Genomic DNA, 12586 nt, shown 5'->3' on the forward strand with positions numbered 1-12586 from the left:
CCGAATAATTCTTTTGTTATCTTCATTTAAGCTCCCTGATGTCAGTTTTGGTCATGTGATGGTAAGTAAACTATTTTATTCAGTCAGAGAAATGGAGGCATGAATGTATTGCTGATCTTTACTTGCAGTAATTCCTGAGAAAGCTGTAATGCTATGTTATGCTTTACCCTGACATCACTACAAATATTGTTTTGCTTTTTTCTTAAAAGGTTAGTTTGGTTTTGGTTGTGGCAGAGGAACATAGCTGCCTCTCTCTGTAAGGACTTATCAAATGATTTGGGAGGGAAAATGGTCGAGTGTAGAATATTGTACTTTACTTTTACCTCAGAAATTTTGCCTTATTTATATAATAATGCAGTTATTCATTACGTTTTATAAAAGCAGTAATAAGCAGATGTTATTGCATAAACTTATATGGAGTTTTAACTGAATTTCACAGAAAATAATTAATTTATGCATATCTGTAAAATCTTTAGCAAGCTTTCAGGTGTATTTTCAAATGATTTAGGCGTGTGGGTTTAACACAGTTAGTTGTACTATATCTACAAATACAAAAAGTTGTATTACCCAAAGTTCTAGATAACTATTTGTATATGTACAATGGTAATAAAGTTGAAACTGAGCACAAAATTGTGCCTCTATGTTGTATGAAATCTGAAACTGGAATACAAACTATAATATAAATAAATATAAAGCATGTAGAGCGCCAGTTAATCAGCTGGTTGTATGGCCTGCTTCCCAGCAATCAGACCCAAATAAGAACAGGAACAGAACTAAAACATTGCTTTTGTATTTCTTGGTTTGGATATGCTGGTCTATCTTTTACAATAGCTAGGTCCACCTTCTTTTTTCCATGAGTTTTCCGATGTATTTAAAGAGCATAAAATTGAACGTCTGCTCATTGACAATTAATGGTTTACAGCAACTATTGCTTTTATATGCTTGCTACTGGTCTTCTGCTGTCACTTCCTGAACAGACTTTTCTGAAAGGTGAAATAAAAAAGGCACATTGAATGGGCAGCAGCACTTTCCTTTTTCCAAACACACAAACAAACGAAAAAAGAAAAAAGGAAAAAGAAAAAAGATACACAATTAAAATGACAATAGGATTTAACATTTAATCTTTGTCTTGATCTAGTTAGTTTGATCTGCTTGGAAATTATCCAGCCTTTTCAAGTTTTTTACTCTTTTTTTTTTTTTTTTCACTATAAGACAGATATTGAGCAGAGCCTTGTTTTATGAATAAACCACTTCCATGTTTAAATTATAGCATAAACTGCACAAAATAAGAAGTGTCTCTGACTCTTAAGATGTCATTGTGTCTTTTCCAGCCTTTTAGTAATGCCACCTCAAAAGTGAAAAATATTAATCATCTCAGTAAATCCATGTTCAGGTAATCCCACCCCTTGCTTTTTCTCCCTAGAGAACACACTTATACCTTGTCTGAAATAATTTTATTAACACTACATCTGAACTGCCTTGTCTGAGGCACCTGAGAAGTACCTGACCTTGCCAGACCTTTCAGGTGATACTGGGCTGGCGCTCACTGTGCGTGCACCACTGTCCTCCCAACCCCAGCTCAGCAGGACTCACGGGACACAGTGGGTACCATCCACCTTCACTTGGTATCTGGTCACTTCAGGACCCCTCCTAGCTGACAGAGATTAAAGCAGCCACATTAATTTCTCTGTGGAAATTAATCTTCCTGTGGCATTTATTTTATCTTCTATGCTGAGCAGCTAGTTGATATAACAAAACAATAAAAAAAGCCAGTCTATTGATAGATCCAAAAGTTTTCTTTGCAGAACCAGGGCACGTATTTCTCTTCACTTACCAAAATTGTCTGGAGAGATGGAAATCAACCTTTCTTCTTTTTAACATAAATATTGTAGCCAGGCATAGAAAATTTCACTCCCTGAGTAGGAATTTTTCATAAAGGCCTGCAAGAAATTAACAGTATGTCACACAATGATATAGAAGAATTCCATGCATACTCTAGTTACAGTTTTTTTCTCTCCAAAGTGCTACAGTCAAAAAGTGATTACTTGTGCAATAAACTTAGACTTTTTCATGTGGGAGCACATTGTAAAGCTCTGATGCCAGCCATCTGAAACTTTAAAAATGAGAGAGAAGGCCATAAGAGGGTAATTTGTGTCATCTAGTCTCAGAGATAAAGTCATTCAGAACAAATATATTTGCAATAATCTACTTCTGAATTGGAACCTCTTACAGCCCACAGCACAATGCACCTGAGAGATTTTAGCCATCTACTTTTGATAAGCTGACTTGTGTCCTAGAAGTAATTGGCTGGACACCACAGGGCAGTTGTTCAGATGTAGTTATATGTTGGAGATGCCAACATCTAAGCAGAGGGATGCCGCATCAAGATCTTAGCTCAGGGACCGGCATTTTTAATGAGATGGGTAATTTTACTGTGTGTCAAACCAAAGGATTTATAGAAAGAAAACAAAGTCAATAGAAAAAGGAAAATTTTCACTGACGGATGTCACTCATATCACTCATCTTTTCACATACAGAGTGAAAGTTTTCAGGTACGCCCCAACACCTTCAATGGGAAATGATGTGTATTTTGTACAGTAAGTGTGGAAGAGGGGCCCAGAGCACCCTCCAGAATGCAAGCAGGCACGATGCAGAGGCATGACTAGCTTGTTACTGTGCACCCGACATGCTCCTGCAGGCAAAGGCAATGCTCAGCACAACCACAGGAAGAGGAAGGGCCCCCCGGGTGGAGAAAATCGCACTGACGAGGCTCGAATCTGCTTTGTCAGGGCAGTGTAGACAGGCAGCGAGGCTGATGGGACCTTTCCTAGTGATGCCAGCGGAGGAGGTGACATTTGTGAGGATGGTACGGGTGGCTTGATGAGAAAGGAGACTATTGTGAGAAAGCACCTTTCATGAAAAGGAAATGGTGTGACAGAAAATCTGACAAAGTGTAAACAGGGAGTACATTGAAGAAGGAGATCACTGTAGGCACCAGCGGTACCGCAACAATGTGTGATATCAAAGTGCCCTACTGCTGAGCATGGTTAATGTGATAAGCACTAAGGGGACATGCTTAGGGATGGTATTTTGAAATCCTGTACTGAAATCATCACTTTCTATTGCTGACCATATCTGGTTTTATAAATGATGGTGATAAGAGGCAGTGCAGGCAGTTATACTAAGTGGAGATTGTTCTGTAATTAATTGGGGAGGGGGTTAATCTTCTTTATTTTTCAGAATGCATTCTTAAATGTAGTAGCTGCAATTGTTTTAAGCAGCTTACAAATAAAATTTGCACAGGCAAGTCAACTTCTAAGTATGAAAAAATGGTTACTAGGAAATGCTTTGAGTTAACCAAGTAGAAAATACAGCTAGAATCATTTAACTTGATGGTTCATAACCTGTCTATGGAAATTAATCTGAAAAGGCATCTTTTGAGGGAAAAAAAGATGGTCCCCAAATCTAGAATTCCTATTATCCCCAGCACCTCCAATTTTTCCCCATGACTATTAATTGTGATCTGTATCATCCATGAAAGCTTATCAAACTGTTGATTTCTTTTTCTCTCCTCAGAATTATTCTGTACTTGATATGAGACCACCAACTACAGTCATCACATTGAACAATGCCATGTATTGGCAAGAATTTGAAGATGCGTGTGTCTACGAATGTCTGGATGGGAAAGACTGCCAGAGCTTTTTCTGTTGTTACGAAGAGTGTAAATCAGGCTCATGGAGGAGAGGACGGATTCACATAGACATCTTAGAACTGGACTCTTACTCTAGGGTCTTTTTTCCTACATCCTTCCTGCTGTTTAACCTGGTTTACTGGGTTGGATACCTCTATCTTTAAATGTTGCCTGTAGTGGTGAAGACTGCTGTGTTTTCACTCTGCGGAGGGATGGTGAAAGTGCAGAAAAAGTGAAGGACATGGTCAGTTTCATCTCAAATTATAAAGACCACATTAACCTTCACCACCACAGAGCCTGATGAAGAATTTTAATATATAATTGCCTGAAAAAGAAAAACGTGGAAGAATTCTCTCCTTACTGCTATTAATTTTAAGGAAAAGATTCTTTAAAAATTCAGCTGAATTTGTAGTGTAAGCAATGTTTATGAATAATTATTGTATATTAGAATCTCTACTATTCTCCCTTGGCATAGAAGCTATACACAATTCAGGCAAAGATTAAATATGTCATTTTTGTTCTTCATTCCCATACTTTCTTCAAAATGCTGCCATATCCCTAAGGCTCAGAGCAACATACACTGGCACTGGCAAATAAGCCAAAGCCGACAAAACCACTCAATTTGTATTTAAATTTGCTTGAGCTGTGTCCCATAGGTTTTGGGAAATATTTAATTGGTGATCTCCTTGTCATAGAGAAACCACCAAAAGACAGTAAGAAATGTCTCTGGTGGGATCAAAACATGGACGTTGATTTCTGCAAAGGTCTGGGATTCATGGAATTAGCCAATTACCTACACATACCGGTTTTAACTTAAGGTGAAAAGGCAGAGTTATAAGAAAGCTATTATTTTGATACAAATAAAAGACTTGCCTATCTCTGAGGCAGCTGTAGGCATAACTTCTAAAGTTTTTCAAGCTTTTAACCGTCTTTTTTATGACTGGCTAAACACAGGATGGTCATTGATTTCTAAAGTACTCGAAGCAGGCCAAGATTCCTGCTTGTTTGTGTTATTGTAGCAGATCATAGACGATAGGCCATGAGTAAAAATCACTATATAATAGCACTAGGGATATGTGACTTTCTTGAGATTGCAATTTACTAAAAAGTGCGCTCTCTCATTCTTATTTTTTCTCTCAAAGCTGTTTTACAAAGTTGAAAAACATACGTGCCAAAGGATATTTTTTGTTCCTTCCATAAAGTTAAATATTGCAGTCCTTACTCACACCAGTTGTTTCCGGGATTTGAGCTGAAGACCTAACACTTTTGACTTGAATAGTGCATTACAGGAACTCAACTGTCACACTTGGATTAAAAATGGAATAGTTGCCACATGTAGAAAAAGGTTTTTTTCATTTTTTTCCTAAACTACCAACTATATTTTGCTCTTAAAAGCTATTTTGTATTTTTCAAGCTTTCGACCATTGAACTCTTAGACTACCCATTTTTTCAAAAGCTAGTTTTACAGTGTTAAACTAGATTACATCTTTTACAGACTGTCTCAATAATTGTTTCTAAACAAACAAAACATTCAAAACTAAAGAGCAATGGCTTTTCACTACCCTTTGGATGACAAATGGTTACAAAGGATTAAAGTTAAAAAATACCTAAAAACAAGATTCTTTTTTTTTCTCTTCTGAAGAACCTGACAATTTTTTTATTATCTCAAAAAATGTGTGTCTCTTCCACACTGTATTGGATAAAAAAATAAGTAGTGGATGTGATTGAAGAGCAGTTCCTTCTCTCATCAGAAAGAAAATCGTCAAACAAGCAAAAACTAATGCAATGGTGATTCTAAAGGAACAGAAATGCTGTCATATTCTTTGAAACATCACTGTCTGTCATTGCTGTTGCTCTGTGCTCCCAGTAAGTTTTTAATTGAAAAAAATTACTAACACAAAAGTTAACTGTAGTTCTTTAAAATACTTTCTTCTGGTTTTCACTTGTCGAAAATAATAGAAACAGAGCTGAGTTTAGGTGGGGGAGGGAAATCACTTCTCTAAGGACTGACAAAATTCAAATCACAAGCACAGAGAAGAAGTCTTTAAGAGCAGGATCAAAATCTTATTCTTAGCAAAATCTGCCCAATCTGATGTCTTCTAAACCAATGATAACCTTCGGATTTCAAAATATATGTTGAAGTTTTTGCTAAATCTCAGTAGCAAATTACTCTATGAAATCTATTCCTCTGTAAACCTCTGTGCCCTGCACTTGGAAGTATGGATTTTATTTAAGCAGGAGAGTTATATTTTCAGAAGTGCAAGAAGGGGGTTGAATTGAATTTGACTATCCTGGTCTCTGAACTAGTCTACTTTAACACCTACCTTCAACCGTATTTTCAAGTATACTGGAAATAGTTCAAGCCTACATAAAAGAATAGAAGCTGTCATCCTTAGGGGCACGATCCTGCAAACCCTCTGCACAATCAACTGCTTTTGGTGAGAGTATTGTGACAGATGAGGCACAAGAAGGTGCCTTCCACTATTAAACCTTGAACAGTTAAAGTGGTGTTTATTTAGCAGTTGCATACTTGAGTGAATGACCTGGGAAAATGTGCAATGTTCCCATTTTAGATGATGAGCATATACTTTTCTTACTCTTCTGCTCATGGCTACCCATTCCTGCCAAAAGCGTGCAATTCTATCAGATCCTTTCTTGGAAGACTGATTCTGCCCAGTCCATTCATATTGCCTCTGTTTTTTGAGTGCTTTCATAAACACAAGTTGGAAGCATATCATTCCACTTTTTTTCATGGTCCTAACCAAGAAAGAATCTGCAGACACTACTGGCTTCTGCTCTTACACTGACAGCAGAGGACATATTCTACTGTGTAATATCCTCTGGGGTTATTTGCAAAAAATTGATTTACATGCAAAGTGAATGGCCACAGGCTGGTAGGTTCCAGAATGCATTCCTCTACTTATTCCTAGTTCCTTGGTTTACTCTCTCTGCTTCACTGTTCTGTGTTTTGGCAGCCACTGAAAAATTACACAGACCAGGGAGTGTTCTAGATTCTGCATCATTCAAAATGCAATTATTCTAAACACCTACATAATGTGGTCTGTGTATATCTATGTGCCATATCTTTCTGTAGTAGTAAGAGTATTCTCATTAACCTCCAGAAATTCTTTTGCTTCTTTTGCAATGCTTCTGTGTGTTGAGAAATGTAAGAACCATCTTTTAGCATTTTAGAACATTTTATTATTACATAATAACATATTCAAGACCTGCATTTATTCAACTACTTCTCTTTGTTATTTAGTACTTCTTTTTACCCTTCCAAGGAAGGGGAGGGAATGGAAGAAGGCAAACCCAAATGCCTAGAGAAATGAACGCATTGTATGATATGTATGTGAAGCCACAAAATCAAGTATGTTCACGCTACATTCTTTCCTTTCTGAAGTTACAGAAAAGATTGTGAGGGTTTTTTTAGATAACCAACTTTTCCCAGGAGGATCTGAAGTCAAACATCTTACTCTCCCTCTTCAATTAAAAGTCAATGGACAGTATTTCCCTGGATTGTGGGCAGCATTTTCAAGGCAATTAAGAATGTATAAAAATACTGTTCTGGTTAATTCAGTCTTCTCAGTTCTTCTGGCCCTGATGCTTAACGTATTGACAGCTCCTTCTTTTACAGTCATTCTTCCAAGAATAAATGTATAAAAACTCACAGCCAGTTTATGCTGGCTCCATGTCCAGCAGTATGTGGAACTGAAGTATGCTAGGCAATTTTAATGTAACTTTCTAATTGAGAAGTACAGCCGCAGATTAAAACACCTCCAGCAGTTTGTTAACCTTTCCTCTCTTTTAGATGCTCCTTATCTCCTTCATCAACTCTCAACTGTATATTGGTATATTGTACATATCAAAAGAATAAAAAAAAATAACAAAAAAAGCCAGAGCCATCTTCACAGACAATGATGAGTAGTGAAGCTAAAATGGGAGGAAGAAATTATTTTTCATTGCTGTGCAGTTCTTATCTGTCCCACTCCTCTTATTCAGTTCTTCCCACCACCTACCCACAGCTAATTCTAAATCATCCACTTGGTGGTTTGCACATTCATCAGCTGGAACAGCAGTGACACATGAGCCCTAAGCTGGCAGGAAATGATATTTCTGGAACTGGAGGCATCCTGCCAAATAGCTCGGATAGATAGCTATCTCAAACACATTTTAATGTGTCTCAGCACCTCATGCTGCTGTATGAATTTATCACAACTCACCTTACTTGGCCACTTCAAGAAGGGAAGGATGCTTATCTCCTTTTTACACCAAATTTCACCTTACCTCTAGAAAAATTATCCTGCCCATGCTCCAAGCGACCAGATGCAAGACAGCTCTGAAAAGAACCATAGTTGTACTGCTGACTTTGTGGGAAGGGAGACTCAATCCTTTAAGATAGATTTCATTAGCCTCACAATCTGGAGAGTTGGTGTTACCTTCTAAGCTGTAAAACAAAGCACCCACTGCAACTTGTAAAGGCTGACCATAACAGAGAGTACTTTTCCCATTGGCTACTCTTCCTAGGTTTCCATAAAACATTAAGAAAAGGCAAGCCGTATTCCATAATCTTAGCTACCTACACAGTTAAATGAGTATTTTCAAGGCATATTTTTCTTTTTGCTTACAATGAAATCTTTGTGCCTCTTACATTAGTGCCTTTAGCATTTCTTGATATTGAAGGATATGTTATTCCTGGCCTGAGAGTTAGAAAGAGGGACAGTCACCTTGATGGAATTCTTCCTGAGAACCAGTCTGTGAACAGTATTTCTAGATCTCTTCAACCTATACATTGAATATTTCTTTGATGTTTCTTCTTTTGTGTTTTTGTTTGTTTGTTTTTCCAAGCAGTCTGTAGGTTTCTTAATTCCTAAGTAGCAAGAAAACTGCAGTGGGATTTCAGTGGTTTAGTAGAATCCTTCCTTCTTCACCCAGCAACTTCATTCCACCAAGAGATGCAGATCATAAACTCAAAGCTGATATTTACCTCATCCAGGTCACTTCCCAGAAGACAGTTTAAAATAGGCAAAAAACAAACTATCCCTTAGGAATGCATTTCCGCAGCTGAAAGGTGAAGTTCTTTCTCCCTTAGAGCTTTTTTTTTTTCTCCCCTGAGTAAATTTTAGATCCTCCCATTGTCCTCTTCAAGAGTTCTAGTATGTATGTGAAAAGCGAAGGCCTTCCTTCAAGACTCAGTCGCCTTAATAGTTTTGCCTTATCCCCTGGGATGCATGGTTTGTCTAGACAACAAACAAATAGAGAATCTACTTTCCTCACCATTTAGGACACAGTTTTAGATACTAAAAGTAAAACTGTTTTATGTCTAAGCTGAAATGACGTTGCACCAGAAAAAAATTCATCTCCGCTTAAACGCATTGCTTTGACAAGTTAAACAGAAAATTTTTGTACACTGTACTTATGGTGGATAACTCAAATAGATATGTTACCCTATAACCCTGCCTATGACTTAGTCCTGAATTAGGGATAAATGTTGTTCTAATAATCCAATTTATCTAGCAGCTGTTGCTTTAAATGACTTTGGATTGTGACTGAACACTTGGTTAGCATCCAATGATATTCCTCAAGGGAGATATCCAAGATCTGTGATGATGTATTCTTTCTACAAACTTTACTTTTTTTTTTTTTCTCTTTTGCTTTGGGTCCTCAAGTCAGTTTCTGTATACGTCTGAAGTCCTTAAGGGTTTTCCTAGAATATAAGTGAAATTAGACAATAAAACTCATCATGAAGTTCAGTGCTTCAGAGGTGGACACTTGAGAATTCTCTACTTTCTATCAAAATGTGCATTTTGGTCTTGTAATCATTTGTTATTTTTGAAGGACAATGTAAGACAGCAGAAGTCGTTATGCTTATTCATATGTCTGAGGATAGGCTTTCTCAAGGACTGAACCAGGCAAACTGGGCAACAATATAGTCAGTATTCTTTTATCTAGGTAACAAATTAAACTAACCAGAGGAGTCACAACAGCCTCTTTGGTATCACCAAAGCATTCATGTAGCTCAACTTTACTTGGAGGGCTAAATCAGCCTGCAGAGCTTCTTCTACAGGAACCCAGGTGCTGCCTTTACCGCTTAATACAGCGCTTAATACTGTCCTGACGTCTCTTTACCGTCTTGCAGCCCGTGTCAGTGCTTGGGAGAGATGAAGCTGTACTGACACAATATATTATATCCACAGTGAAGCTGATGCCTGCTTGTTACAGACACTGTATTACTATTGCAGGTTTTAAACAGAAGACCTCTAGGTCTGAGTGAAAAACTTCTTCATCAATCAAGATCATTGACCAGAAGAAGGGTGTAAATTAAAATATTCTTACCAATAAAACAGAGGAGCTTTGGATCATATTCTGGCAGGGCTGATTATCCATTGACTGGCTTCAAAGCTTGTGCAGAGCAGATTTGTAACTTAAGTACTTCAAGTGAGATTTGTAGTTTACATACTGAAAGTGAAGCCTAAAACAGGTAAATGCCAAAATTTCTGAATTATACAACAATAGAAAATGGACAAAGAGAACAATCTTGATGACATATTTGAAAAAAACTCATGATAAATACGGAACACAGCATGCTACAGAGTCTATTTCATATTTACAGACTACATGGGGTCCTTAAAAAATGAGCTGCTATTGAAATCATGGAAAGCTGGTAAAATAATTGCATCTGACAATATTACACAGGCAGAAAATGGAAGCATGTCACTGCCAGACAGAGTACTCCAAAGGAAACAAAATTTCAGAATAGCCTTCCACAAAACAATGCTCCTCTGAACTACAGTGGGAAACTTGTGCAGAGAGGTTACAGTATCAGTCCCCCATATTCTCTTTTGTAGTCATTAAGGAGTCCTGTGACTTTATTGTCATCCACGCTCATGTGCAATATCAACCATAAATCATGGGCCAACATGTGGCTGTCACAGGTAGGAACACTACTCTGGAGGGAATCTGAGCCCAGTCTGTGGCTATCACAGACAGTGATCAACCACCTCATATAATCCTATATTAAACTCTCGGTATATTCCTCTCAAAATATTTTTTTCTCCAAAATGATAACATATGGATTTATTTTTTTTTGAGTGCAATTTTAGGAATCACAGAAAACCTGCCAACTATGTGCCAAATTGAACTTTCTTATAGAACACAAATAAAATTTTAGATTTCTAATTATCCTTCCTTCCTAAGTTTTTCTTAGGGGTGTGTGATTTCTTTGCTAGCAGTGCAGCTTGTGATGTCATAGTGAAATGAAAGTACAATTATGTGCCCAATGTGCCTTGAATAATACAGGTAGCACTAGTACCAGTATGTCATTCTAAGTTAGATAGCCATCCTAGTGATTCCCCAGACTGACCTAATCAGAAAAGTCGAACACCCGTGTGCTTCATCTCCTCAGGTTCTCATACAACAACTTTTCCTTATCAACCACATCCATTCCACTTTACTTTGTGTTAAGGAGTAGGGCTGTGTGTTTAGAATACTATTTATATTCGTATTTTGATCCCAACATTTGTATTTCTGGATACAAATAAATACACATTATCAGAAAAATGAAAGTATTGTGTGCATATATTGGCGACTGTATTTTCTTATGAAAGATGAGAGCTTAAAACAATAGAAACAGACATCTGCAAAACTGCCTAAGAGGAATAGTGTGCTACCTTTCTGATAGGCTGTTCTTAAAAGGAATTTCAAAAGAGCCTTTAAAAATATTTTCAATAGTTAACAGGAGCAGCCAGTAAAGTAAAAGATTTGAGACTGAGGTTTATCCACGGGGCTAACATATAGTGGGAAGAATATCCTACAAAATTCAAAGAGAATTCCAGAATTAAGCTGCTTCTTTTGCATAAACTGCTTGAATGTAAAGACTTCATAATTTAAAAATTGTGATCAAATTTGCTTTCAAAACTTTTTCAATCCCAAGTTTTTCAGTACACTGAAAGCTAGTTCTTTGGATCTGCTTACACAATGAAATTTACTTGTAAAACTATATTCTGCATTTTTACAAGTACAATTTCTTTGGCAGTCAGTTATTGTTAAGTAAAGTTGTCTTTTTATTTTTTTCCTCTTCAGTTGCAATTTAATTCCCACCTCTGTACATTCATGACCACAGAACTGCCAGTCTCGACCCACTCCAACTGTTAAAACCCTACTCCTTTTCAGGATTCCAGAACATAGCAATACTGGAGCTGACAGCTGGGCCAGACATAATGTAGAAACTTCCCAGATTTCTCATGATCACACAGTGCAACAGGGATTTCCTTATCTGAGTTATATTTATACTTTCTGTATGTTCCTACCACTACGGCTTTTTCTCCAAAAGTCTTTTTATTTCACTAACAACAATTACACCTAATTCTTTCATAGTGTTTCAGTAAGTTTTCACTAAGAAATCTCTTTTCCCTTAAGGAACTCCACTGGTTTCACTTATTAGTTTGACAGGCAATTCACTTTTACCCCCATTTGTGTTTCGATAAAACTAGTTACTAGTACTCACCTGTCTACTCAAAAATAAACACACTCCGGACTTCCCTAACAGAGGCTGACACTTGTTACATGAGTGTATGACACGCAGTAACCAAGTAGATGGGTTTATGCCCCACTTCTCAGAATAACAGGTAAGCATAATTGTTGCCATGAATATTTGCCTTCTACATATTACTCTTTAACATTGTGAAGACACCATCAGCTATTCTCCCTTGCAGAGATTAACAAGGAACACCGTCGATATTCTTGCAAGTGTTCAGGGGGGCTGAATGCGAGTTGAGCACATCAGCCCTTCATGAGATTTAAGGTGCTCATCCTGCCAGATTCAGAAGGCTCTGCTACATCTTCCAATTTAATAACATTTCCTGCCCAGTAGGCTTGAGTGCGCAATAAAGTATG

General features: G+C 37.3%; 1 protein-coding gene across 1 annotated transcript in view; it reads left to right on the plus strand.

Moving 5' to 3' along the window:
• GABRG3 (gamma-aminobutyric acid (GABA) A receptor, gamma 3) overlaps positions 1–11228 on the plus strand; it is a 322700-nt gene extending 311472 nt beyond the window's left edge. Inside the window, exons 10-11 of the mRNA XM_014960137.1 lie at positions 32–61; positions 3577–11228. Coding sequence (XP_014815623.1) covers positions 32–61; positions 3577–3855 — 309 coding nt within the window. The 3' untranslated portion in view covers positions 3856–11228. The remainder of the gene's footprint in view (positions 1–31; positions 62–3576) is intronic.
• Positions 11229–12586: the final 1358 nt, after the last annotated feature.

The sequence above is a fragment of the Calidris pugnax genome, unplaced genomic scaffold (genome assembly GCF_001431845.1).
Source record: "Calidris pugnax isolate Ruff unplaced genomic scaffold, ASM143184v1 scaffold188, whole genome shotgun sequence".
Classification (NCBI taxonomy): Eukaryota; Metazoa; Chordata; class Aves; order Charadriiformes; family Scolopacidae; genus Calidris; species Calidris pugnax.